Genomic DNA, 24,618 nt, shown 5'->3' on the forward strand with positions numbered 1-24,618 from the left:
TTAAAGTAAACTTATTACCCAAGTACATATAGGTCACTATGTAACAACCCTGAAATTCATTCTCGCCTTTGCAGTTAAAAGCTGCAAGTTTATTTTTGGATGAGAATATAACCATTTTTATTTTGACTGTAATTTCATAATACTAGTGAAGGAACACTGCAGGCTAAATGTGTTATTCTTTGGAAAGAGATATTAAATGAATGGTGCCACTGTAGGAATCAGAAAAAAAAAATCAGTAATGAAACGTTAATGTTTGCCTGGGACTGTCCTATCACAACAATTGATCTTGGCATTTTATTGTTTTCCAGTGCTAACCTAAAAACTTATTTCAGTCAAAGATTTTCACAAGAATTTCATGGTGTGACTTGAACAGGTCAGAAAGAGAAATAACATACCAAGGACTTGTCTGCCGTCTTCCAGCACTCGTCTCCCATTTAGGCCACCAAATCAAACTGCTATAAATAAAGCCTGATACCAAATGCTGTTGGTAATAATGCCTGCTCAAGACAGGTGGTTATAAATTCCTGACTGCAGATAATAAGAATAATTGTGGAAGAAAGTATTTTAAATGTAGATAACCTGAATGAGACTGACCTGCCTACTAACATTTTTTTTGGCTGTTCTTGAGGCAATCATGCCCAGGCATTAAAACATATTTTAAATAAAGCCTTGAGAAATTGGAAAGAGAAGGCAAATAAATCTTAGTTTAATGTCCCCATCTAAGACAATGCAGCATTCTCCTTATTTCTACGCCGGAGTAAGTCAAAATAAAAAGTTATCCTGCATCCAAAAATCAAACTTGCAATCTTCAAAAAGTGTAACCAAATAAACCAGACTGCTACTATTGACACAGTGGTTTAGACTATATAACAAGTCACAAGTCTATTTTTGCGCTTGAGGCAGTAGGAGAAAGGTGACAGTTCTTACCTTTCTTTTTCATCCAGTGCTAACTCTCTTGAATTTCTAGATGCATTTGTTCTTGTATTATTTGGTTGCTGCCCATGTTGATCATCTCCAGTCAATGATAAGTCAGAAAAGTTAGATACATCAATACCAACTCCATCTGGGACTTCCTGCAAATACAATTGGACACATTTTGCCACAAGAAACATACAAATTGGAGACAAAAATATGTTTCAAATCCATGCTTAAAGCAATGCAACACTTGAAATGTTGCAGATTTGTAAATGCATCATTACTTTCGAAAGTTCTCTCATTATCCCCACTTTGACTACTGGCTTCCTCCTTGTTTAGAGGCATACATGGGGGAAGGAGCCAGAAAGAAAGTGGAAAGTGATCAGAATGGGAAAGGCACTCAGACTGTGGCTCCTCACCGTACATATGATATTCACCACAATGGACAGTTGGCAAATTATATATTTCCTTTATATCTATTATGAAGTTATATTGTATCAAAGGACTTTCAACTCACTTAGATGAGCAACATTATTTGTACACTGTTAAAAATGTACTTACTTGTACCATGGCTACAAGCTCCTGCAATTGTTTAAGTTTCTGTTTGGCAGCATTTAATCTGTTTATTTTCTCTTGAATTGCAAAGTCCTGTTCAGTTTCTTCCATAAAACTACTTCGGCGACTAGACATAGTACTTTCACTTGCACCCCCCTCTTGCATCTCGTCTTCTTGTACTGCATCATCATTCTTCCCTTCATCTTTCTCGTCACTGTAGTGAGAACCTGCATAGTAATCAATCAGTTGTTTCACATCAACATTATATTTTGCTAATAGATAGAGAGCAAAACAAAATCAAGATCATTAATAGCATTGCAAAAATATTGCACTTCTGCATGTACAAACTATTTCAGATTAGAAACATAGAAAACCTATAGCACAATACAGGCCCTTCAGCCCACAATGCTGCGCCGAACATGTACTTACTTTAGAAATTACCTCGGGTTCCCCAGAGCCCTCTACTTTTCTAAGCTCCATATACCTATCCAGGAGTCTCTTAAAAGACCCTATCATATCCGCCTGTACCACCATCCACGCACTCACCACACTCTGTGTAAAAAACTTACCCCTGACCTCTCCTCTGTACCTACTTCTAAGAACCTTAAAACTGTGCCCACTCGTGTTAACCATACACGATTGTTTAAGTTGTTCTTGGTGTCAAATCATTTCAAAGCTTTTACTTACAATATTTAGTTCCTCCCAACCGACATCATCAACATTGTACAAAGAAGGCAAGGTTGCTGACATATTGACAAAAAGTCACCCAGGCAAAGCCTCTCAAATAGCACATCCCAGCACTTCTTTAAACACCCCCCACAATCCCAAGACCACACACATCTTTCATATGAAGCACATTTCACTTGTTTTAAGTATCATGGTATACAATGTGGTCTCCTTTGCATTGGAGAAACCAAACAGATTGTATGACCTCGTTGAAGAAGACTTCTTTTCTATCTGCGAGATTGACCTCAGCTTCCAGTTACCAGTAACTTGAATACTGCATTCCAAACCCAATCTGACCTATACCTTTGGCCTCTTACACTTTCCTGCTTGGCCAAATTAAGCTCAAGAAGCCACATATTCTGACTAGGCATACTACACCTGAGGAGTGAACAATGTCTTTCCCATTTAGATCCAAACTGGCCAGTTCCGATGCAGAGTCTTCAATTTCTAATGCAGATTCCTGCTTCTCTCCACACAACATCCCTATTGGCTTACTAAATACTTTGGGCATGTTCTGCTTCTTCCCCACACCGCTCTCCAGATTTTCAACAACCAGTATTTTTCCCCCTACAGATTTAGCATCTACCTCCCTTTTAAGCTGGTCTATCACAGCAAAAGGAAGCTAACTGGGATAAAGACAAAGATACAGAATGCATCTTAATTCTGTTTTATTCACTAAACTTTCTCAACCTCTTTCAGACAACTTGACTATTTTTTATGCCATTATCTTTCTCCAGATCTCCACCTTGTCACAGATCTCACCACTTGTTCACTGCCACTGACGGTTGTATTGTTTATTTTTTTCCTCTTCAAATAAGACTGTTAATCTTATAGGTAATACTATTTATATCCAGAAACACTGCCTGATCTGCTAAACATGTCAGTTTTTTTTCTAGCTTTAAATTTTGTATTTTGTTTTATATTGAGTGCCAGTTTGGTTTGGGTTTTTAAGAGCTCCTGTCATTATAGCTATAAGAGACAAAAGATTAATATACCATATAGTCAACAAATGAACTCACTTTCATCATAGCTTATATGAGCCTCAGCTGATGGAGGTAGCACATTCAAAGTCTGTACATTTGTTGGTCTATTATTGACTTCGCAGTCTGTGTTCAGCAATCTTCCACTCCGGTTATTGGATCCATTTCGTGTCACTATCCTGGAGTTACTGCCAAAATCTGTCCAATTACCCCTTCGTGGGTTTCTACAGTAATGATATAACAGATACTAGATTATAAATGTAAACAATGCTTAAAATACTTCGTCAACATCGATATACAACCTTAAATCAAAGCCAATAAGCACAGTACTCTATTGTTTCAACATCAGTGAAACAGCACCTAGAAGGGAAATACAATTGGCAAAGGATACTGTCTCATGCATTCTTAGCTGAAGACAAATTATACCATCACAGCGTCCAATGTAGTTTGTACATCCATTTTTTTTCTTTTGCGGTTTTTGCTAAATGCCACATTAAACAGCAACACTTACCCTAATATTTATATCTTCCCACCTGATGTTTGTGCCAGTTTCTGGATTCTCCTGATCAGAACAGTACATAGACTCTTCCTCAGTCTCATCTTCATCCTCTTTCTTATTTTCATTAACAGCGTCAGTCATCATATCTGAAGTCTGCTGATAGTAATCAATTAATTCACGTAATTCATTCAGTCGCTTGTGAACTTCCTTTAGTTTTCTGAAAAAATCATTTTATATTGAATATGGCATAACTTTATTACAGCCAAATAAATTTGTTTGCAACTTAAATAAAGCTAGATAAATATTAATGAGTCAGTGTCACAATCAATAGTCCCAAAAGCTACAATCCAAAGCTTGTACTAGATGGCAGATCCTGGATTGGATAATTGACAAAAAATTATAGAGAACATGAATGGGCTATGGTCACTTATCTAAAACAGCCATATGTGGAGTTAAAAAAATTAGGGATTCAAACACTAACATAATGGGTAAAAATTAGCACTGATCCAAGATTTCTAGGTGCCTGCCTTTGGACCATGCAGTTGTTTTTTGTGTGGTTCCTGCTGCTGCTTTCCACAATTCTAATTTGTTAGCTCACCCTGGATACTATAACTTTCTGGTCCATCTTGCCATGCAGGACCCACAATTACAAATAGTCATAGTCATACTTTATTGATCCCGAGGGAAACTGGGTTTCGTTACAGTTGCACCAACTAAGAATAGAGTATAAATATAGCAATATAAAACCATAAATAATTAAATAGTAATATGTAAATTATGCCAGGAAATAAGTCCAGGTCCAGCCTATTGGCTCAGGGTGTCTGACCCCCCAAGGGAAGAGTTGTAAAGTTTGATGGCCATAGGCAGGAATAACTTCCTATGACACTCAGTGTTGCATCTCAGTGGAATGAGTCTCTGGCTGAATGTACTCCTGTGCCCAACCAGTACATTATGTAGTGGATGGGAGACATTGTCCAAGATGGCATGCAATTTGGACAGCATCCTCTTTTCAGACACCACTGTCAGAGTCCAGTTCCATCCCCACAACATCACTGGCCTTACGATTGAGCTTGTTGATTCTGCTGGTGTCTGCTACCCTCAGCCTGCTGCCCCAGCACACAATAGCAAACATGATAGCACTGGCCACCACAGACTCGTAGAACATCCTCAGCATCCTACCTCATCGACTACCGACCATTAGCACTTACATCCACTGTGATAACGTGATCTGAGAGGTCAGTGATGAAACACATCAACTCTTGCCTAAGAAGTGACTTGTATTCACTCCAATATCCTACCGCCACATCAGAGAAACAGCAAATGCCATTTCATTGCTCTTCATTCAATCCAAGAACATCTGGTCAACAAAGATGCACACATCAGGATGCTCTTCATTGTCTACAACTCAGCATTCAATACTATCACCCCTTCAAAACTCATCAATAATTTTCAAGTCTTAAGCCTTAATACCTCCTTGTGCAACTGGAATCTCAATTTCCTCAACTGCAGACCCCAGAAAGTTTGAAAGGGCAACAACATCTCCACCACAATCTCAGGGTTGTATACGATAACTTTGATAATATATACTTTAATAATAAATTTATTTTGAAATTTGTAGATGTTTACTGTCATGCCCTTATCAATCCCATTGGTCGAATCTTCTAAAAACTCAACATTTGTGAGACATAGAACATAGAAGTTTACAGCACATAACAGGTTCTTCGGCCCACAATGTTGTGCCGACCATGTAACCTACTACAGAAACTGCCTAGAATTTCCCTATCGCATAGCTCTTTATTTTTCTAAGCTCCATATACTCATCTAAGAGGCTCTTAAAAAACCCTATTGTATCCGCTTCCACCACTGCTGCTGGCAGTGCATTCCACACACCCACGACTCTCTGTGTGAAAAACTTACCCAACATCCCTTCGATACCCATTTCCAAGCACCTTAAAACTCTGTCCCCTCGTGTTAGCCATTTCAGCACTGGCAAAAAGCCTCTGGCTATCCACACAATCAATGCCTTTCATCATCTTATACACCTCTATCAGGTTCCCTCTCATCCTCTGGCGCTCCAAGGAGAAAAGACCAAGTACACTCAACCTATTGTCATAAGGTATGCCCTCCAATCCAGGCAACTTCCTTGTAAATCTCCTCTGCACTCTCTCTACAGTATCTACACTCTCCCTGTAGTGAAGTGACCAGAACCGAGTACAGTACTCCAAAGTGGAGCCTGACCAAGGTCTTATACAGCTGTAACATTACCTCGCGGCTCTTGAATTCAATCCCACGGTTGATGAATGCTAACATAGCATACGCCTTCTTAACAACACTGTCAACCTACTCAGCAGCTTTGAGTGTCTCTCAAAGATCTCTCAGATCCTCCACATTGCCAAGAGTCTTATCATTTATACTATATTCTGCCTTCAAACTGGACCTCCCAAAATGAACTACTTCACACTTGTCTGAGGTGAAGTCCATCTGCCACTTCTCAGCTCAGTTCTGCATCCTATCGATGTCCCGCTGTAACCTCTGACAACCACAACACAACCTCAGACTACCCACAACATCCCCAACCTTTGTGTCATCAGCAAACTTTCTAACCCACTCTTCTACTTCTTCATCCAGGTCATTTGTAAAAATCAAAAAGAGCAAGGGTCCCGAAACAGATCCTTGCAGAACACCACTGGCCACCGACTTCCATGCAGAATACGAACCATATACAGACACCCTTTGCCTTCTGTGGATCCCGTGCCTCCTTTCTTTCTGAACAAGCCTTGCACGGGGAACCTTATCAGATGTCTTACTGAAATCCATATACACTACACCTACTGCTCTAACTTCATCAGTGTGCTTTGTTACATCCTCAAAGAATTCAATCAGGCTCATAAGGCACGACCTGCCCTTGACAAAGCCATGCTGACTATCCCTAATCAGATTATGTCTCTCCAAATGCTCACAAATCCTGCCTCTCAGGATCTTCTCCAATAACTTGCCCACCACTGAAGTCAGACTCACTGGTCTATAATTTCCTGGGTTACCTCATTAAATACCTCTGCTACCGCCTCCGACTCCAAGCATATGTTTGCACTATCGCACCTGATTGGTCCTATTCTCACACGGCTCATTCTCTTGCTCTTCACATACTTGTAGAATGCCTTGGGGTTTTCCTCAATCCTGCTCACTAAGGCCTTCTCATGGCCCCTTCTGGCTCTCCTTATTCCATTCTTAAGCTCCATCCTAGCAACATTGTAATTTTCTAAAGCTCTAATAGTACCTAGTTTCTTGAAACTTTTGTAAGCTTTTCTTTCCTTAACTAGATTTTCTACATCCTTTGTACACCATGGTTCTTTAACCCTACCATCCTTTCCCTGCCTCAAAGGAAAATACCTATGCAGAACTCCATGCAAATATTCCCCAAACATTTGCCACATTTCTGCCGTGCATTTCCCTGAGAACATCTGATCCCAATTTATGCTCCCAAGTTCCTGCCTAATAGCATCATATTTCCCCCTACCCCAATTAAATGTTTTCCCAAATTGTCTGCTCCTATCCCTTTCCAGTGCTATGGTGAAGGAGAAAGAGTTGTGGTCACTACCTCCAAAATGCTCTCCCACCAAGAAATGACACCTTACCAGGTTCATTTCCCAATACCAGATCAAGTACAGCCTTTCCTCTAGTTGGCTTACCTACATATTGTGTCAGGAAACCTTTCTGAACACACCTAACAAACTCCACCCATCTAAACCCCTTGCGCTAAGGAGATGCTGATCAATATTAGAAAAGTTAAAATCTCTCATGAGACGCGCTTTCCCACGCAAATCAGAACTTCCCTAATCAGAATTTTCATTTCTAATGCAAATAAATTGTCTCAGAATTCCTTCTGATAACTTCCCCATCACTGATTTAAGGCTGACTGGCCTGTAGGCCCCTTGCTTATCCCTGCATAACATTCCAGGACCTTACCTCTACATCAGAAAAATAAATGAATGGAGTATGTTACTTTCCTGGAGTAGACTAAACAATCATAGCTGGAGTGGCAATTGTAAAAATTCAACTGAATCTTTGTCGTGAAACTGTAGAAAAGAAAAAGATTGGTAGCACAAGCTACAACTTCATGATAAATTCCTTTTTTAACTCATGGGAATTGAGACAAGGTTTCAAGGAAAAAAAATTGAAGAGAAGGGGAGAGTAGAAACAGGTATGAATGTGGCAATCCTACCAAAATTAAGACATCATTCTGTTCCACTTAATTTCAGACCAGCAGCTGACTACATAATTAAAGAGAAATGCAAAAGGCCCAAGATTGGCTGTGGGACAGTTTCTGACAATCAGCAACCTCTGGCTCATTGATTATGGAAAGAGTGTCATTATATCAGAGAGTGCAGGAAATTGTGGAAATCTACAATGGGGAGGGAATGTTAATAAATGAAAACCTATATTAACAATTAAGTAGGGAAAGGGTTGGTGTTAGCCAAGAAACATTGGAGGCATTTCTTAAAATAGTGCCACAAAAATCTTTTATTTGATCTTTCTTCTTAATCACTTCAATGATTTCAAGTTCCCTGGCCCCCATCATCTTATTTTTACTATGAATGTCCAGTCTCTATACACCTCCATCCCCCACCAGGAAGGCCTTAAAGCTCTCCATTTCTTTCTGGACAGCACACCCAACCAGTTCCCCTCCACCATCAGTCTCCTACATCTGGCAGAACTTGTCCTCACACTCAGTGATTTCTCCATTGGCTCCTCCCAGTTCCTTCAAACAAAAGGTGCAGCCATGGGTACTCACATGGGTCCCAGCTATGTCTGTCTTTTTGTCGGCAACCTGGAACAATCGATGTTCCAAAGCCTACACTAGTGTCACTCCCCAACTTTTTCTACACTACATTGACAACTGCACCCATGCACAGCTCATCGATCTCATCAACATTGCTTCCAACTTCCACCCTGCCCTCAAATTTACCTGGTCCGTTTCTAACACCTCCCTCCCTTTTCTGTCTCTATCTTTGAAGACAGTTTAAATACTGATGTCTTTATGAACCCACGGACTCTCACAGCTACCTGGACTATACCTCTTCCCACCCTGTTACTTGTAAAAAAATGCCATCCCCTTCTTCAATTCCTGTCTCCACCACATCTGCTCTCAGGATGAGGCTTTTCATTCCAGAACGAAGGAGATGTCCTCTGTCTTCAAAGAAGACAGAGGACATCTCCTTCCTCCATCATAAATGCTACCCTCAACTGCATCTCTTCCATTTCATGCATGTCTGCCCCCACCGTACCTCCCACCACCCCACCAGGGATAGGGTTCGTCTTCTCCTCACCTACCACTGCACCAGCCTCCACATCCAGCAAACAATTCTCCAGAACTTCCACCATCTCCAGTGGGATGCCACCACCAAGCACATCTTTCCCTTCCCCCCGACTTTCTGCTTTCCACAGGGATCACTCCCTACACGACTCCCTTGTCCATTCGTCCCTCCCCACTGATCTCCCTCCTGGCACTTATCCTTGCAAGCGGAACATGTGCTACATCTGCCCCTACACCTCCTCCCTCACTACCATTCAGAACCCAAAACTGTCCTTCCAGGTGAGGTGACACTTCGCCTGTGAATTTGTTGGAGTCATCTACTGTATCCGGTGCTCCAAATGTAGCCTCCTGTGTATCAGTAAGATCCGACGTAGGTTGGTATCGGTAAGATCCGACGTAGGCTGGGAGGCTGTTTCACCGAGCAACTATGCTCTGTCCACCAGAAAAAACAGGATCTCCCATTGGCCAACCATTTTAATTGCATTTCCCATTTCCATTCTGACATGTCAGTCCATGGCCTCCTCTATTGTTGCAATGAGGCCACACTCAGGTTAGAGGAGCAACACTTTATATTCTGTCTGGGTAGCCTCCAAACTGATGGCATGAACATCAATTTCTCGAACTTCTAGTAATGCCCCCCCCCCCACCATTCCCACTCTCACATTATCTCCTTACCTGCCCATCACCTCCCTCTGGTGCTCCTCCCCTTTTTCTTTCTTCCATGGCCTTCTGTCCTCTCCTTTCAGATTCGCCCTTCTCCAGCTCTGTATTGCTTTCACCAATCAACTTCCCAGCTCTTTACTTCACCCCTCCCCTCTTCCCAGTTTCACCTATCACCTTGTGTTTCTTCTTCCTCTCCCTTCACCTTCTATCTCTTGACTGCTCATCTTTTTTTCTCCAGTCTTGATGAAGGGGCTCGGTACGAAATGTTAACTATACTCTTTTCCATAGATGCTGCCTGGCTTGATGAGTTCCTCCAGCATTTTGTGTGTACTTATTTAAGTACCTGCTTCGTGTATTGTTTTTAACCATGTAAATTTAAAACTAGAGAGCATTAGCTTTTTAAAAAAAATCAGACTCAGAAGCTAACATCTTGATATAATGGAATAACGGGCATATTTATGGCAGACTAGTCAGACACTACATATTTATTGTTTTAACTCCACTGCCTTTCTTCTCAAAGTGGAGCCTGATCTTTAAAATTCTCAAACTCAGCCCTCTAATATGTGCTTAATAATGAATGCATAAAAAGATATAACCACTACATTATTTCTAATGACAGGATTCAACCACAACATAAGTTATCATGGTGAAAACAACACTCTAAGTGTTCCATAATGAAGCAAGCTATTAGTTTCAAATGCATGCAGTTTTGAATCATACTTCAACTCTTTTCTTGGATTAGCTTTATCTTCTGCATCACTATTATGCTGTGAGGGAATGGAATCCAAAACACATGCTGAGGATGCCAAGCTGTTGGGTTCCCTGTTGATTGTAACATCTTTTGGTGCAGAAACAGGAACACTTTGATCACTTCTGTGAGATATGCCAGACATGCCAGGGGCACTAGAGGAAACTAAAAAACAAAACTGATGTTTAGGCCCTCACAATTTTATTCAACAAGACTATCTGTACATTGGCTCCATGTCATTATGACAATGGTGTTGTGAAAAAAAAAATTGTGTCATCACATTCAGGTTTCTAAATGGAAAACATATCATGTTAAACTAATAGCTGTAAGCTTGGCATACAGGCAAATAGTTATTTGGAGCAATGTACTTATTATAACATACACTTAATGTATAGTATTCGCAAACAAGAAATAAATATTTGAGAGTTACCTTTTAAACAGATAGACTAAATCACTTTCAAAAATGACTGTGTGCCTTTATGTAGAAAAAAAACTAGATATACCATATTATCAGGGAAAAAAGGCGAAATGTCAAAAAACACGATACAGCATGCTAAGAAGTCAAAGCGTATGAGAAATTGCTTCTTCAATGTTTCAACTGGAAATATTTACAAGGTAATGTGGAAAGTGCATGAAAAAGTCTATTTGAATAGGTTGTTCTTAAAAAGCCAACAAGGGCATACTGAGCTTCATGCACCACATCATTACAAGGTTCTTTTGTACGAAATCAGAGAGATGGGCAGACTAGCAAGATAATTCCCTGTAATTCACTCACCAACAATGGAATAGAGAGAGAGTGCACAAAAAGAAACAGAATTAAGGCAATTAAAAGACTGAATGGGCATGAGGGGGCTGGAAAAATGGGTCAAAATTATCAAGCCTAAACAGACTAATAAGTGCATAATTTTAACAATGATTAAACTTAAATTTGAAGAGCATGGGTCTAAAGTCTAAATTAGTTGAAGTCAGAACAATGACATAAGATGGCAGGAATATCTGCTTCAAATGATTATCCACAATCTAATCAACCAATGCATTTATCCAATTCCAAAGAGCATTCTACATTAAGAATATTTCAGTTTTGTGAGCATGATGAATGTCACTTTAAAAAAAGTAAATGATAAAAGTGTTTCTGAAGAAACAAAATGTTTTGTCTGTCAATATTTTAATTGCAAATCAGCCAAACTTCAGCTTCTGCATCAAAATACATATCCCTGCCAATCCTCTAACAATAGTAATTGCCTTAACTGCGCATTGTAGCTTAAGTGATAAGTGACATGACATGCAACAATTTCCCTTGAAAAATACATCTAACAAAATTTTGCTTTGAAATTGTCGACCTTACATTGCATTCATACTTTAAAAATAATTCTGCTTCTCTGCATATGGGAATGACAGAAAGTTATGATTATTACTTTAGAGACCCAACAGAAGCAGCAAAGCTGCCTAATATGCCATATGTTAAAAATATAGCTACAGAATTTTCTATGTCACTGTCCTTATAGAAAATAAAGCAACAAAAATAAAATTGACTATAAATGGATGCCTTTGAAAAAGCTGGGAAGTTATTCATCTTTACACAGATAAACCAGAGTAAACAACAGCAGACTTTAGTGCTGGTTGATTATAGGCCAACTTACATGAAGAACATTTTTGAAGCTTTTATCAATCACTATCTTACATTTTATTTTCAAAATTGCAACCATGCCACTTACCGGAGCTGTTGTTGATATGATGATCTCTTAATGTGTGCAACTCATCAAGGAGTTTATCCATTCTCTCCTTCTTTCCTTGTAAAACTTGCAGTTTGTTCACCAGCTGTGCTTTTTGTTCTAACAAATGTTCCGAAGTTGAGGAATCCTGACTCCTGGCAACCTCTTGTGTCAATGAAAGACTCTCTGCTTGTCTCCTGTTGTCTGGAACAGACTGCAGTTGCAAAAGGATATACATTGCTCAGATTCAATATGTCACAAAAAATCCGAATTGCTTTATTTCTAAGACCTTAAATTTATTCATAAATATCCAAATAAAAAGAAAAACTAACTATTTGGTATAAAGAAATACAACTTCATGCTAAATTTCTGGCAAGTGAGAGAGGGAAGATGGCAGAAAAAAAAAATGGTACCTTACCATAGTCATCATGGTCTCTTCTTAGCCTCTCATTATTTCCACTAACCAATTTCAAATTCTAATCTCTCCTTCACATCTATCTTCTCACCCTATTGTCTTATTCCTTCTTTCTCTTGTGTATTTTCTCATGACCTCTACTGCTCTCTATGCTTTATCTTCTTACCCTTTCTACACATATTCCTTCTTCCTTTTTCTTCTATTCTTGAAAATTACAAGATAAAGTCAAGAGCAACTTAAGTAAACAATTCAATACTTCCATAAGCGCTCTTCTACAAAGTTTAGTACCTGCGAGTTTTGTAGCTGGTTGTGGAAACGCTGGATCAAGTCATTTAGTTCCTCGTTCAATTCTGATGTAATACTTAGTCCTGAAACACTACTGGTTGCTTCAGTTACAACTGTAAGAAGAAAATATTATTTTTAATGTTAACAAATACATATACAAAATCCGACTGATTTTGCGACTTCCTATTTTTATGTAACACATTAATTGTTCTGAAGTACATGAAAGCAAATGAACAAGTTGTAGCTTTGTTCAAAAATAATGAAATTAAAATAAGATTTTGCTTTGGAAAAGGGAGCTATATATAAAAAATGCTAATGAAATGATAATTCTTTGACATTATCCCATGTAACAAGTACCGTATTATTCCTCTGTCTCAGCTAAGTTGATACAAATGACTAATTATTTAGCTACTAAAACTATTGGAAAAAGGGCATTCCTACAGTTGACTCGTGTTCCAAGATCATTACTAACACATCAAAAAATCTCATGTTCATTATGAAACTTCAGATTCGTGAATTTCTAGTGAAGTTAACATTAAACACTTAGGTCCTGCCTGTTAGTAATACTGCAAAAGTATTTTTTCCTCAGTCATCTCTCTCCAGAACACAAAGGCAAAGTATGTAAATACAGCACACTATTGAAAAGGAAACTTGGCAAGTAAAATAATTCCAAGAAATAAACATTTTTTTAAATATTTAAATCAGTGGGTTAATTTGATTGGATTATTTTCTTCCTCTTTCCCTTTCCTAAAAAGAATCTGCAGTTGCAGATGTATCGATGCTCAGAAAAGGAAGCATTTGGTTTTCTTTTCAGGTATTTCATATGCACTTTGTGGTGCTCTGTGGGGCATTAGGGTAATACAAAGTAGTGCCAAATTCTTGTTTAAGAAATAGTTACTATAGAAACAGTCACGTGTTTTAAATGTCAGTAAACAAACAGCACGTTACACATAAACCTAAGTGCAAAAGAAATAATAGTTCAATAGTTGAAATACATGGCTAAAGGTCTAGTTTTAGACCCAAACATTGGAGCATGAATGACAGGATTTCCAACAACAACATAGTGGATAAAAGCTAGTTTTCATTGGTGTGCTATATTATGGCTTGACTCAACTGTACTGTTTTAAAAAAGCAAAGAATAACCCAACAATTTCTTTAGTTTTCCAGTTTCATTGTTTGTGATTTGTTGGCCATAAAAACTGGGGCAATTGTGATGCACCCTAAAAGACTCAAAACAACTAAAGGCAATTCCAATTAATCCAAACACGAAAACACATCAGGCGTAATTCACTTCATGAAAAATTAAGGCTGAAATTACTATATTTTTCTCTTTTGTCAAATTCACTTTCTTCATACTCATTAACACAAGTAAACAGGTTAATATTTGTGTTATACCAGAATCATCCATTCCAGCTACAGTTTGTTCTGCTTTCTGCTGCAATGCCAGAAGTGCTGCCTGTCTTCCTTGAAGAGTCTTTAACTGTTCCTGCTGTTCCAACATTCTTTTCAAAAGCTCATGTTGCTTTTTCAGATTTTCCAACTCTTCTTTTGCTTCTCGATGTTGATCGCCTTCCTGTAAAAAAGTGAATGTACATTTACGATAAAGGAGTATTGACATAATACTCAGAATATTCACTAACCTATGATATATTGTATCTATGATAGATTTTGTCAAAATTAGGAGTTCCATATTCAAATTTTAATTATTTTTTGCTCAGCTTAATATATTGCAATACATATTCCTGTTGTGATAGTGTGTATGAGGAGCAGGGGATAGATGGCAAAAGATGAATCATCAACTTCGAAAGGAAAGGTAGCATGAGTGTGATTATACATCCTTCAGCAGTCGTCAGATCAAACAGTTCTGTGAGTCAGGCACATTTGCCTGCCGTAACTTTTCACTTGACTCTCAAGCACATATCTTCCTTTGTCTCCAAAATATTCAAAAACTTTTGCTTTTACCAACAAAAAAATAACTAGCTTCACCTCTACTTGACTTTTTTCCTTTTAGAAATAGCAATTTCTAAATCTAGAGTCGCCTTCAAGGCAAATTATTCTCTCATAAGGAACATGGACACAAGGCTGTTTCATGGATAGGAATTGTAAATAATAGTGTCGTTATATTCAATGGTCTGGAATAGTGTATGCAGTGTATATCTTCAGTGTGAAATGAAAACAAACATCAGGGTAAAGAGTAATACACAGTAAGAGGGTCAAACTGGTGCATTTAACAGAAGAAATTGATAATTGCAAAGTACAGCATATTAACATACAAGAGTAAGGGACAACATAAACAACGTGGTCTAATTTTGAGGTGAATGCTGGAATGGGATGGGATGGGATGGAGAACCTTTACAAATTTGTGTGTAGGCAACCTCTAAGAGACATCTGCGTTTAAAAAAAAAAGCATACAAAGCACACTTGGTTAATTAATGTATGGCATGACCCACTGCGACTCACCTACCGCCAAAATAGCTGTACAGCATCTTCCTAGCCCTACACTCATCTCTGGAGCATCTGAACAGTAAAGACACCTAAGTTAGACTATTTTCGATTGAGTACGGTTCCGCCATCAATAATATGATTCCAAGCAAACTAAATTCCAAGCAAACTAAACTCCAAACTCCTAGATCTGGGATTCAACATCTCCCTTTGCAAATAGATCTTTGACCTCCTGACAAATAGACTGCAATCAGTAAGAAAAGGTAGCAACAACTCTGCTGTGAATATCCTCCCTCAGTCTACTTGCTGTACACTCACAAATGCATAGCCAGATTCTGGTCTAACTCCATCTACAAGTTTGCAGGTGACATCACCATGGTGGGCCCTTATCTCAAATAAAGGCAAGTCAAAGTACAGAAAGGGAATATGGTGACATAGTGTCATGACAAGAATGTCAGCAAAATAAAAGAATTGGTCATTGATATCTGATTTGGGTGGGGGTGGGGGAGAAGAGAGGCAGAGGCAGTGCACATACCTCTGTTTACATCAACATCGTTGAGGTCCAAAGGGCGGAAAGCTTCAAGCTCTTAAGAGTGAATGTTATCATGACCACGTCCTGGTCCAACCACATTGATGTCATGGTCAAGAAAGCTCACAATGCAGAAATCTGGAAATTTCCTTTGATCCTCACCAAATTTTAATCGACACACTAGAGAATGTATCTTACTTGGATGGAAACAGCTCAGCCCATGATTGCAAGAAACTGCAGAGTTGTGGACGCAGCTCAGCACATCATGGAAATCAGTCTTCCCCTGATGGACTCTGTTGACATTTCTCATTGAGGTAGTTAAGAAAGCCAGAATAATCAGATGAGTCCACCCATTCCAGATATTCTCTCTTCCATCCCTTCCCATCAGATAGAAGATAGCAAGGTCTGAAAACTGAAATCATGCACCACCAGGCTCAAGGGCAGTTTCAACACGGCTGTTATAACATTACTGAATGGCTCCGTAATATGAAAAAAATGGATCATGAATTCGCAATTTACATTGTTATGACCTTGCACCTTAGTCAACCTGCACTACACTTGCTCTGTAGCTGTAGCACTTTATTCTACACTTTTTTTAACCTCACTCTATATAGTACTACTTCAATGTACTGTTGTAATAAATAGAACTGTATGAATGGCATGCAAAATTAACCAGAAAGAGGAGACTTGAGGAAATTATGGTTTTCATAGATACAGTAAATTGTTATCCCTGTTAGATCCAGGATACACTGTCCTAAAAGGGTGTGAAAAGCTGATTCAGTAACAATTTAGAGGAGGAAATGGAGACAAGAGTACAAGAGAGGAGCAAGTACTAGTGCATACACAATGAACTAAGTGGCTTCCTTCTATGTTGTCACGCTATCGCTCTAAAATTTGTCAGAAAAAAAATGCTGTGAACAGAAAAATTGCTGCAGAATTTCAAATCCATAGTATAATGTAAACAATATAATCAAAAACTTAATAAATAACAATAAGATACTTTTCTGTGTCCTTTTAGATGGAGCGAAAAATAATAACTTTTCCCCAGATGCAGAAAGCCTGCGAGGCTTGCAAATATGCTTCTTCCATAAATTAAGTCCTGATTATAATATTAAATTACTATATCAATTTACAATATGATAAAACAAAGGACAAATTCACAAATGTCACAAATGCCAGGACAGTCCTGGTAAATTCAAATGTCACTAATTCATTATCCATAATGAACAACTCCTATTGTTTATAATAACTTCAGCACAATAAGCAACTTTGGTGTTGTTTTACCTGGGTAGAATTTCCTCTGAAATTATTAGATGAGGAAAATTACAACTCTGCTCTCCATCATGATTTTTTTTATGGTCAGGAATTCAATTTGAGAGGACTGGAATATAAAAGCAAGGATATAATGCTAGGCTTTACAAAACATCAGTGAGGCCTCACTTGGAGTATTGTGAGCAGTTTTGGAGCCCCATCTAAGAAAGGATGTGCTGGGATTGGAGAGAGTTCAAAGGAGAATCACAAGAATGATCCCAGGAATGAAAGTGTTATTGTATCAAAAGCATTTGACAACTCTGCACCTAGACTTGCTAGAGTTTAGAAGATCGAGGTGGGGGGGGGGGGAGGGCTCTCATTGAAACCTATTGAATAATGAAAGGCCTAGATAGAGTGGATATGGAGAGGATGTTTCCTGTAGTGAGGGAGTCTAAGACCAGAGGGCACAGCCTCAGAATAGAGGGGCATCCATTTAGAACAAAGATGAGGAAAAATTTCTTCAGTCAGAGGGTGTTAAATCTGGAAAACTCATTGTCACAAACACCTGTGGAGGCCAAGTCATTGGATATTTTTAAGGCAGAAGTTGACAGATTCTTGATTAGTAAGGGTGTCAAATGTTACAGGAGAAGGCAGGAGAATGGAGTTGAAAGGGATTAGCATTAATGGAATGGCAGAGCAGACACAATGGGCCAAATAGCTCAATTCTGTTCATATGTCTTCCAAAGATTATTATTAAAAAAATTGATTCTCACAAAGGTGATACTAACAATCATGATGGCATGTCAGCTGTCAAGCAAAGCAAATAAGAACTGTACTACTGCTTTAGGTCTGATTAAATACTAACTCTGTTGTTTCTCTTTCTACAGATGCTACTTCACCTGCTAGATGTTTCCAGAATTTTCTGCTGGAAATTTTCAGATTTCTAACAACTACAGATTTATCCATCTTCAAAATGTATCCCTCACCTAACTGAAAAGCAAAAATTGACAATACAGCTCTCAGACTGTCCTTTACCATTCAAATCAGATCAAGTCAGGCCTTCTACATTACCTCCACTTTCTATCAATGCCACTGCAAGCCTACTTCCCAAGTACGTAAAAATCTATCAGTTTTAAATATTCTGAACAACCAAGGATCACATGGATAGGGAATTCCAAAGATTCATAACCTTGAAGAGGGTCACTCTCCTAAATTCAATGTTAAAAGTCCTCTGTATTTACATATTTAAGCTCATTACCCCCACTGGCACACAGACCACTAGCAGCAGCTCGCCATAGTTGTTGTCATCACTGCTGTCGTTGCTGTTTTCAAAAATGGGATACGGTTGCTAGCCCCACGCTCAAACCTTTGCCTTTCGCAGCCAGGCTTGAAACAGTCCATAGCTAAGTTCTATATTTAAATCCAAAGGCTATAAAGCCATATTTCTACACTTTTCAGAGAAAAATCCTTTCAGCCTTTGTTACATCAACACATCGGTCACTCTTAAGAGCTTATAACATCAAACAGTACAGCATGGGAACAGACCCTTTGGCCCACAATGTCCATGCTGCCTATGATGCCAAATTAAATTAATACTTTCTGTCTGCACATTATCCATATTCATGTGCCTACGTAAGAGCCTCTTAAAAGCTATGACGATATCTATTTTTACCATCCCCCGGCAACATATTTAATGCACCTACAATTTGGTGTTTTAAAAAAAAGCTTTCCCCTTTTACCTTAAAGCTATGCCATCTAGTAATTCACATTTCTATCCTGGGATTCTGATTGAAAAGATTTCTAGATCTCTACCTATATCTCTCACTATTGCACTAACTTCTATCAGATCTCCCCACCGCCTTCAACACTCCAGAGGAAACAATCCAAATTAGTCCAACCTCTTAGAGCTAACATTCTCTAATCCAGGCAGAATCTTTATAGACCTCTTCTGCACCTTCTCCAAAACTGCCACATCCTTCCTGTAATAGGGTGATCAGAACTGTAGGTGAAATTTTTCCTTTGAATTTTAGAAAAAATGTAAAGGTTCAAAACATGATCAACAACAGATATTCTTCCCTCATTTTCAACACACACACACACACACACACACAGACACAGAGTTTATGCACATTATTATTGTAACATAACCAACCTCTCCCAAACTAAAATCTGAGAGGATCACAAAATGGCTTCAAACACCTCACAACATTTAAAATCTACTTGGATGCTACGCATCAAGAGATCAACATAGTTAAACTTGCTTCTAGGGATAGAACCAAACAAATGCCACCTCGTTTATCAATAAACTTTGGATTCCACATGCAATCAAAATAGTAAATATAGGTCCCACCTGAATATCTGTCACAGCTATTAAGATTTCACGAAGAATATTCAGATTCTCCCGAACTAATTTAGTATAAATAGATTAGCTGGTTGAAAATGAAAACTGCAGAATGCACTTAACAACTTAACAGACAAAATTAAAACATTTAAGGGTGGGGGAGATGTGGGGGGGGGGGGAAGAGAGCAAATTAAGCAGAACACCACAAACTAATATTTTATGAAATAATAATAAAATTATTGCTTTGATTGGGCTTAGAGTTTTTAGGATAAACCTTAATAGTAAGTCCACTTTTCAGTTTGAAACAAAATTTCAAACTAAGATATACATGATTGGTTCCATTTATCACATGAAGCACACAAACTTGAATCAAGGTTATTCCAAATTCTTCTCCCACCCCAAGAAATATTAAACCTTAAGGTTATTTAATTCAACTATAACAGTTACAAGTATTTTTAACAACTGCCAAGAATCACAAGTACCAAAGAAACAATGGGATTAATTTAAACTGAAACACCACAAAAACAATGTTGATCACAGAAAGTGAACAGATTACAAGTTTCAAGGACTATGCAATGAAATGGTACCTTAGAGGAAATTCCATGCTCCTTGCCATTACTCCCACTATGAAAGACTCGCCTGTCATTCAGACCAAGCCTGTCAGTTTCCCCTTTTGGTGTTGATGTTATTGAAGAGCCCTGTGCTGTATTTCCTAGCTTGTCCTCAATGCGGGGCCGAACTCTCAGACTACGAGATGCCTCCTTTATCAAACAGTTTAGTTAAGACATTTATGATTAAAATGCTAATGAAACCCAAAACAAACAGCTTTTAAACAAATTCTGCTCTAACTTCAATGTGCTTCTTTTTGAGGATAACATTAACAATGTCTCAAAACTTAAAACCCAGTACCTAACATTTTCTATCTGTATAAATGAAAGTTTAATTTACAAAAGCAGCTTTTGTAATCAAACTTTTATTTGCACTATAATCAACTTACCGTTGCATCTGATGCTTCAGACTGAACATCTAAGTTTAGGGAAGTGCTATCAGCAACAGAACCAGATCCTACAGCGGAGTCAGTTGTGCCAACTTCATCCTCCTCATTCTCTCGAGCCTGAAATAGTTTTAGCGAAGAAAAATATCAGCAGGAGTCCAAACCTTATTATAAACAAATTTGTCTTTTAAAAGTACATTTAACATGTAAAACACTCCAGTTGTAATATAGCAAAAAAAATCAAAATATCTATGAATAAAAACATTAGATATTTAATTTAGAAAAGATCAATTCAACACTATCTTGTAGTTTCATTGGTGCAATTAAAATCTAATATTTTAGCATCAATATCACAACAAATAATCTCTGATAAATATCTAAAGCATGAATGAATGTTTAGCTTAAAATGTTCCCTTGCCTGATCTACAGATATTGGCATAATATTCCATTTTTCTACAATCTACTAAACCAAGAAATGTTTGAATCCCTCTCTCCACTCAATGTTAGTATTAAATTTGTCACTTATCCTCTATTTCAAACAAATTATTTCATAATTACCAAAATATCTCTTGAATCCCTATAGTCCCAATGCTCCTGTGGAAATATGACCAGCAGTAAAAATTGCCTTGGTTCCTCAAGTTTCACATACCTGACAAATTTCTATGAATTTCAGACCTGTTCAGTAACAATTCAGCCTAAGCTAAATCTTACACTGGCACTATAATGATACCCAAATCACGATTTCCCTTTTACTTGTATACACTGACTCCATTTACCAGATTCAATAATTTGAGATAAGGTGTAGGATTTATTTACAAACAATTATCAAGTAACTTTCTATTGGAGTGTAGCTCAGTCAGCCATTCATCTTCTGCCTCTTAACCATTTGTAAATCACATTATGAATTTGAAAAATTTAGCTAGAAGTTGATAGGCTATGCATTCAAATGCAAAAGCAGCAAATGCAAATTACCTCCACAATCAAAAACTATAAACAAAGAAAATTATTTGGTCCTTGGTGAGATATCAGACCAGCGAATTGCTTCATACTTAAATTGGTTCAACAAGAGAAATATTGATACAAGAAACAGAAAGACTATTACCCTGCTCTGGATTTTATGGTAAATGAAATCAAATTGAATACTTAGTCTGGAAGACCACAAATAAAATAATTAAGTGGCAGTTCCAAAAACATACCAGCATTTTTTGTAAAAATTTCATGTATGACTTTTCCTGTTCTTTTAAGTGATCGATCAGGTGAGTCAAACGCTCAACGTTAGCAGATCTTTCATTTTTCTCCATAAGGTCATCCCGCATGCATCGAGCCTTGTTGATGTAATCCCGAATCTGGATAAGTCTGCTCACAACCTATTGTTAATACAAATATGGGAACCACTTTCTGTATAATTTCTGTTTTACTGTGGATTAGGTATAGCATGTACACATTTAGATGCATTTCCATGTCAGAAATATTTTAGCTGCCTTACCCAGAGTCAGCAAGAGTAGCAGGGACCAAAAAGCTCAAATTAATCAGAACTACTATGAACACAAATATCCCCAAATTAGCCTTAAATGGCCAACAACACCCCAACTCTTGGCCTCTCTAACTGGAAGAAACAACAATCTTTCTGCATAAAAACTACCCTGCAGAAAAAAACTCTGCAAAGGAATGAACATCACCAATAGTCTATTCTGGTCCAAACATGTTGATATGATGGCCAAGAAAACTCAGAAGCGTATCTACTTCTTCAAGAAATTAAAGAAAAAGGCATTTTCCCCGACACTCGCCAATTTTTTTTTTTTAAAGTCCATGTACCATAAAAAGTATCCTATCCTGAGGCATCACAGCTTGGCATGGCAACTATACTGCCCATGACAGCAAGGAACTGCAGAAAGATGTAAATATAGTTCAGCACATTATGGCAACCAGCCTCTCTTCCATGGCTCTGCACTTCTCATTGCCTTGGTAAATCAGCTGGCATAATCAAAGAGCCCACTCACTCCAGACAGAAACATAGAAACATAGAAAATAGGTGCAGGAGTAGGCTATTCGGCCCTTCGAGCCTGCACCGCCATTTATTATGATCATGGCTGATCATCCAACTCAGAACCCTGCACCAGCCTTCCCTCCATACCCCCTGATCCCCGTAGCCACAAGGGCCATATCTAACTCCCTCTTAAATATAGCCAATGAACTGGCCTCAACTGTTTCCTGTGGCAGAGAATTCCAAGGTTCACCACACTCTGAGTGAAGAAGTTTTTCCTAATCTCGGTCCTAAAAGGCTTCCCCTTTATCCTCAAACTGTGACCCCTTGTTCTGGACTTCCCCAACATCGGGAACAATCTTCCTGCATCTAGCCTGTCCACTCCCTTTAGGATTTTATACGTTTCAATCAGATCCCCCCTCAATCTTCTAAATTCCAACGAGTACAAGCCCAGTTCATCCAGTCTTTCTTCATATGAAAGTCCTGCCATCCCAGGAATCAATCTGGTGAACCTTCTTTGTACTCCCTCTATGGCAAGGATGGCTTTCCTCAGATTAGGGGACCAAAACTGCACACAATACTCCAGGTGTGGTCTCACCAAGGCCTTGTACAACTGCAGTAGTACCTCCCTGCTCCTGTACTCAAATCCTCTCGCTATAAATGCCAGCATACCATTTGCCTTTTTCACCGCCTGCTGTACCTGCATGCCCACTTTCAATGACTGGTGTATAATGACACCCAGGTCTCGTTGCACCTCCCCTTTTCCTAATCGGCCACCATTCAGATAATAATCTGTTTTCCTATTTTTGCTACCAAAGTGGATAACTTCACATTTATCCACATTAAATTGCATCTGCCATGAATTTGCCCACTCACCCAACCTATCCAAGTCACCCTGCATCCTCTTAGCATCCTCCTCACAGCTAACACTGTCGCCCAGCTTCCTCTAGCGCCAACATTGGGCAGAAGATACAAAGGTCTGACAATAGAAGTGATTAAACAAAAATACTTACTATACTTCTACACATTTTCCACGATCTCAGGATCTCCCAAGCATACCAGAACAAATTAACTAGTTTCAAACTGTGATCACTGTTGTATGAAAATATTGCACCTACATTACAAATTGCAATAATCAACAAACTGACCAGAGAACCATATTTTAATGATTGAGATAACAACTGAACCGGACATCTGTAGACTCTTCTGCATTTTGTTGCTGGACGCCAGTTCTACAAGTCTGTGGTGGCCAGTGCGATCATGTTTGCTGTTGTGTGCTGGGGCAGCAGGCTGAAGGTAGCAGACACCAACAGAATTAACAAACTCATTCGTAAGGCCAGTGATGTTATGGGGATGGAACTGGACTCTCTCACGGTGGTGTCTGAAAAGAGGATGCTGTCCAAGTTGCATGTCATCTTGGACAATGTCTCCCATCCACTACATAATGTACTGGTTGGGCACAGGAGTACATTCAGCCAGAGACTCATTCCACCGAGATGCAACACAGAGCGTCATAGGAAGTCATTCCTGCCTGTAGCCATCAAACTTTACAACTCCTCCCTTGGAGGGTCAGACACCCTGAGCCAATAGGCTGGTCCTGGACTTATTTCCTGGCATAATTTACATATTACTATTTAATTATTTATGGTTTTATTACTATTTAATTATTTATGGTGCAACTGTAACGAAAACCAATTTCCCCCGGGATCAATAAAGTATGACTATGACTAATGACATGCTATTGATTTGTCAACTAAAACCATACACTTTAGTGCTGAACCTTTACATCAGCCAAGATGACGTGCTCAAACCACAGCTTTCTATCTCAAACACAAAACAAAATTCACAAATGTGGAATTCCATGGTATATCACTTCTGATTCAATAAATCAACAATTTGAAGTTTGGGACGAGTGGATTCTATTCAAAAATATAAACCTAACATTAATATTGTTCTGGAACAATGGTTCCCAAACTTTTTAATGCCCTAGAGAGCACTGCCATTAACCGAGGGGTCTGTGGACCCCAGGTTGGAAACCCCTGTTCTAGAATCTTCCAAAGATTCCAGAACAAAATTGATGTTCTGTTTATATATTCAGTGGAAGGTTCTAATTTGACACTAGTGTAGGCTGTATCGTTAAATGGCAATTTTCAATTGAGATATCATCCCAAAATCTTCCTTCACTCTCATTCCACAGCATTAATCTTAACAGAAGCATCAGTTACTCGTGATGTCTCAACTAATATTTATCCCTCCACTAACACT

At 38.5% G+C, this 24,618-nt stretch overlaps 1 protein-coding gene across 6 annotated transcripts in view; it reads right to left on the reverse strand.

The window, feature by feature from the left end:
- Window positions 1-24,618, reverse strand: part of pcm1 (pericentriolar material 1) — a 99,907-nt gene that overhangs the window by 62,657 nt on the left and 12,632 nt on the right. For 4 of the 6 annotated variants that reach the window (XM_072252632.1, XM_072252633.1, XM_072252630.1 and 1 more), the window contains exons 5-15: window positions 21,566-21,736; window positions 20,373-20,489; window positions 19,963-20,136; window positions 14,208-14,385; window positions 12,816-12,925; window positions 12,116-12,326; window positions 10,373-10,565; window positions 3,710-3,892; window positions 3,216-3,400; window positions 1,477-1,697; window positions 928-1,073 (exon numbers count right to left, since the gene is read on the reverse strand). In XM_072252632.1, coding sequence (XP_072108733.1) covers window positions 928-1,073; window positions 1,477-1,697; window positions 3,216-3,400; window positions 3,710-3,892; window positions 10,373-10,565; window positions 12,116-12,326; window positions 12,816-12,925; window positions 14,208-14,385; window positions 19,963-20,136; window positions 20,373-20,489; window positions 21,566-21,736 — 1,889 coding nt within the window. The remainder of the gene's footprint in view (window positions 1-927; window positions 1,074-1,476; window positions 1,698-3,215; window positions 3,401-3,709; window positions 3,893-10,372; window positions 10,566-12,115; window positions 12,327-12,815; window positions 12,926-14,207; window positions 14,386-19,962; window positions 20,137-20,372; window positions 20,490-21,565; window positions 21,737-24,618) is intronic. The other 2 variants (XM_072252634.1, XM_072252635.1) reach the window with 2 other exon arrangements.

This window comes from Mobula birostris, chromosome 3 (assembly GCF_030028105.1).
Source record: "Mobula birostris isolate sMobBir1 chromosome 3, sMobBir1.hap1, whole genome shotgun sequence".
Classification (NCBI taxonomy): Eukaryota; Metazoa; Chordata; class Chondrichthyes; order Myliobatiformes; family Myliobatidae; genus Mobula; species Mobula birostris.